Here is a 3,984-nt window from a genome sequence, read left to right on the forward strand (position 1 = left end):
ATCGTGTAACAAAATTCTAACTGCAGATGATTTGAATTTTTCAGGCTTTCATAATTATGAGAATTCATTCTGAAAGTGTAAAATGCCCTCCAAGCCTGCCACTTTAAGTTGAATTTATTGACATTCTCACAAAAGATAAAATATCAATTAGAATATTGGATACTATGTTTTATAACTGTAAAGTAAGTTTCTTTTTTTGCATACGTTTCTATTCTGGATGATAGTAAAATCGTTGTCATTTTCCAGCTGTGTTTTGTTCTCCTTCATCTCCCTTTTGAGGCACTAGTGCACATACACACACATGAAAAGAAATCATTTAGGTTGATTTTGCAGGTTTCCGTTGTTAATGATTTATTGTCACATCGATTTGTTATGGTTGATAACTTTCTTTAAATTTGTTATTGAAAGTTAGATTATTAGTGATATAATGAACCTTAATTTTTCTTTCATCAAAATACCCAAAATACCCTGAAATCTTCGTTTCTTTTCCATTCCCACCCTGTTCTAGAAGAGGCTGCCCAACACCTGTCCTGAATGAAGTCCTGAGTAGATGCGTCTTTGTGTGCAGAAGGGACCAGAGTGGACAAGGTTTCCTCTCTAGGTTCCCTCTCTCTGTTCTCTATGGAGACTACAGCCTGGAAAGACTACATGAACCCTCCAGCTTCTGGCAGTGCCAACCACCGAGAGCAGTTTGGTTCTCTTCCACCAGCCCTTTCTAAAGCAGGTGTGAACCTCTCCCACTTCCTCTCAGATCTGCCGTCCCCAGTCACTGCCACTGGTACACCACTTCCCTCTAAGGCACAGCCACATCTCCCCTCCAGCTCCCTCCTCTTTCTTCCGTGATGACAGCGTCCTGAGGAAGAGAACTTGTAAGGAAATCTTCACTTTCAGCTAGCTTAAGTTTCCCTGTTAGTGCCATGACCTCATCGCTACCCTGGAAATTCCACTCATCTTCCTGTGCCCCCACATCTGGCCCAGGCTTCAGAGTCCCTATAAAGAGGGGCTCCCAACTCAGATCAGCACAGGACACAGGTTCTGAAGCTTCTGAACTCTGCAGGCTCAGCTCCACCGCGACCATGAAACTCTGCGTGACTGTCCTCTCTCTCCTTGTGATCGGGGCTGCCTTCTGCTCTCCAGTGCTCTCTGCACCAAGTAAGTCTACCCTTTCCCTGTCATTTCTAGAGTTAAGAGGTAGGCAGAGTCTCCTTGCCCAGTTGGGGCTGATCCAACAGCAGGATCTGGGGAGGAGCTGGGAAGATTTCTAAGAAGTTTACTGTTAAATGCAGAGTCTAGTAGCCATTCAATAATGTTCAAACTTCCATTTTCTTAGGATGAACATGAGATAGAGGGAAAGGATGAGTTAGAAGTCAGACTGTTGCACTGGCTCTGTCTCTGATTATTGGTGTAAGCGTGTCCCCCTCTATGCTTTAGTTTCCCATCTGTAACGTGAATACTGTGAGGCACGTTCTGAGACTCAGTGCAGTTCCAGTCCCAGAGAATTCTTTCTTGTCTTCCCTGGGGGTCCTCTACTTGATAGGTGGGCATGGATGACAAGGGACCATATTTGGGTTATTATAGTGTCACAGAGATGTTCGATGAAGATCCATATGCAGCAGACAAATGAAGAGCTCCCATGCGGAGTTTTGATCTCACCCTGCCTTTTCCTTCCAGTGGGCTCAGACCCTCCCATAGCCTGCTGCTTCTCTTACACCCAGAGGAAGCTTCTTCGTAATATTGTGACTGATTACTATGAGACCAGCAGCCTCTGCTCCCAGCCAGCTGTGGTGTGAGTATCAAGCCCTGGGCTGACTCTAGTAAGCAAGCGTGAAGGCAGCATTGAAAAGAGGCCAGGGGGTGATCCTGAGAGAAGTTGTTTTCAGGGCTGAATTCCTACCAAGAGCAGAAATGAAACAAGTCCTGAGGTCAGTATTTGAGTCCTGAAAGTAGCTGAGTTGGTGGCAAAGTAGAAGGGGATTCCTAGAGAGGATACTAGCCAGAGGCCAGAAGAGAAGGAAGAGTGAAAAAGTGTATATGAAGTATGAGCAGATTTGCCAAACCATTCTACAAAACATGAAGTAGCCACTGTTAGCAATGTTAGAAAATGGCGAGATAAATCCACATTGATTGCAAAACCCATTTGTTCCTAATCTGGCAAAACTCTGAGGCCATAGCTAAATTCAGGGGTGGAAGGTAAGGTCGTCTGGCTTCAGTTCTACCCAGGAAGGATCCCATTCACTAGAGTTGTTCAATATGACCTATGGTCAAGCAACAAGAGATTTCTGATAGGCAAAGAATAGTAGCAGATGATTTCAAAGGCTCCATGAGATTGTAATTTGTTTATTTCTTGTTCTACAGATTCCTAACCAAAAAGGGCAAGCAAGTCTGTGCGAACCCCAGTGAACCCTGGGTTCAGGAGTACATGGAATACTTAGAACTGAACTGAAATCTTGAAGCTTAGAAGCATGATGTCTACAGGGAAGGTCACCTGAACCCCAGTACTTCGTGATGAGATGCACCTTATTCTCCAAGCTCACAATACCTCTTAGTAGTTTCTGTCCCTTGTGATAATGTAATCTTTGGTGTGTGCTTTGTTATTAGATTCAGTATTATTTTTATTATTTATGTTTGACCCAAGGACACATGTCTCCCATGGAGATGGTCCATCATCACTGTTTCTCTGCTACTGTGGATACAGGAAAGATGCAGTTGATTCTACACATTTTCATAATAAAACTTTTTAAAAATGTAAACAGATTCTCTGTGATGTTGACTTGATTTGAAGTGAAGGCAGTTCTATTAGGAGGGACAAATTTCAGTTTTTAAAAACAGTATCAGTGAATAATTACTGAGTCCTTAACTTGTGCTCTGAGGAAAATAATCTTAATATATAATTCACTTAATACTTTCAACAAAGATTTCACCACCCTTATGAAGTACAGGCTGTTGTTCTAATTTTGAGGCAAAGAAATAGAGGTAGAGAGGCAAAATGACTTCCTGAGATCTGCTTGGAGAGCACCATGAAAGGATGACTTAAAGGATAGCTGGAATCCTAAGGTTTATCAGTCTACCATCTCATGGGAAAATTGTCAGTGGTGGCGACAGCACATTATAAGGGGAAGAGGAAGTAGCTCAGTGTCAGAAAAGCAATTTTATCATATTAGCATCAGAGTAACTTTAGAAAAATCATCTTGCCTTACTTACATGACTCTGGGTTTCCTACCTGAGAAATGGATATAAAATTATCCACTTGTAAGGGCTGCTATGACTTGATGTGTCCAGAACTCAGGAATAGAGTCCCTGAAAATTCTTTCTGGCCCTCACTAAGCCTCAGCATCTACCCTTTCAGGGTCACTGTGAAGATCAGATGAGTTTATGGCTCAGCACTCTGAAGCCCGAAGCAGATGTGAGGTATCATCGTATGAACAGAAACACAGGCATTTGTTTTGATCCTGAAGTGTTGCAGGACTAACCCAATGCCATGGCTACTTGGTAATTCTCAATCAGAATGGAATATGATATGCGTCAGAAAGAATGAAGTTCTGAGTAAGTGCATGTACAATACAGCTTCCTCTCTGAAAAACAGAATCATAGTCTGTTACAGATGGGAGAAACCCTTAGATTATCCAATCCAAACTCATCTTATGGAAACTGAGGTCCAAATGCTTGGAAGGAACTTGCCAAATGTCATCCATCAATTAAGTGGCAGATTAGAGCTCAAGCTGGAACCAACCCCCAGTTTAATACTCTTTCGTGTGCACCTTCCCTAGTGACACATTTCTGTGGTCCTGGCCCTGACCACATTTTTGTAGTCCCCAGAAGGTTCATTGGTAAGATGGGTAAGGAGGAAACTACCATGAAAATTAATAGTGTTCTTGGTTCTATGCAAAATCAGAACTGGGGTCTGCTACTTCTTCAGGACAATAGATACCATTCCCTTCTTTTTCCTTCCCTCAGCCACTTCATCCCTCCAGAGCCCCCTGGATC

The 3,984-nt window shown here is 42.7% G+C and overlaps 1 protein-coding gene across 1 annotated transcript; it reads left to right on the top strand.

The window, feature by feature from the left end:
* The first annotated feature begins 811 nt into the window (after window positions 1-811).
* On the top strand, window positions 812-2,710 carry LOC104867834 (C-C motif chemokine 4). Its single transcript, XM_010632375.3, has 3 exons — window positions 812-1,152; window positions 1,672-1,786; window positions 2,356-2,710. Exons 1-3 carry the CDS (start codon window positions 918-920, stop codon window positions 2,441-2,443), a joined length of 438 nt encoding a protein of 145 aa, XP_010630677.1. The 5' UTR covers window positions 812-917; the 3' UTR covers window positions 2,444-2,710.
* Window positions 2,711-3,984: the final 1,274 nt, after the last annotated feature.

Source organism: Fukomys damarensis, unplaced genomic scaffold, assembly GCF_012274545.1.
Source record: "Fukomys damarensis isolate Sample0158 unplaced genomic scaffold, DMR_v1.0_HiC HiC_scaffold_35416, whole genome shotgun sequence".
Taxonomy (NCBI): Eukaryota; Metazoa; Chordata; class Mammalia; order Rodentia; family Bathyergidae; genus Fukomys; species Fukomys damarensis.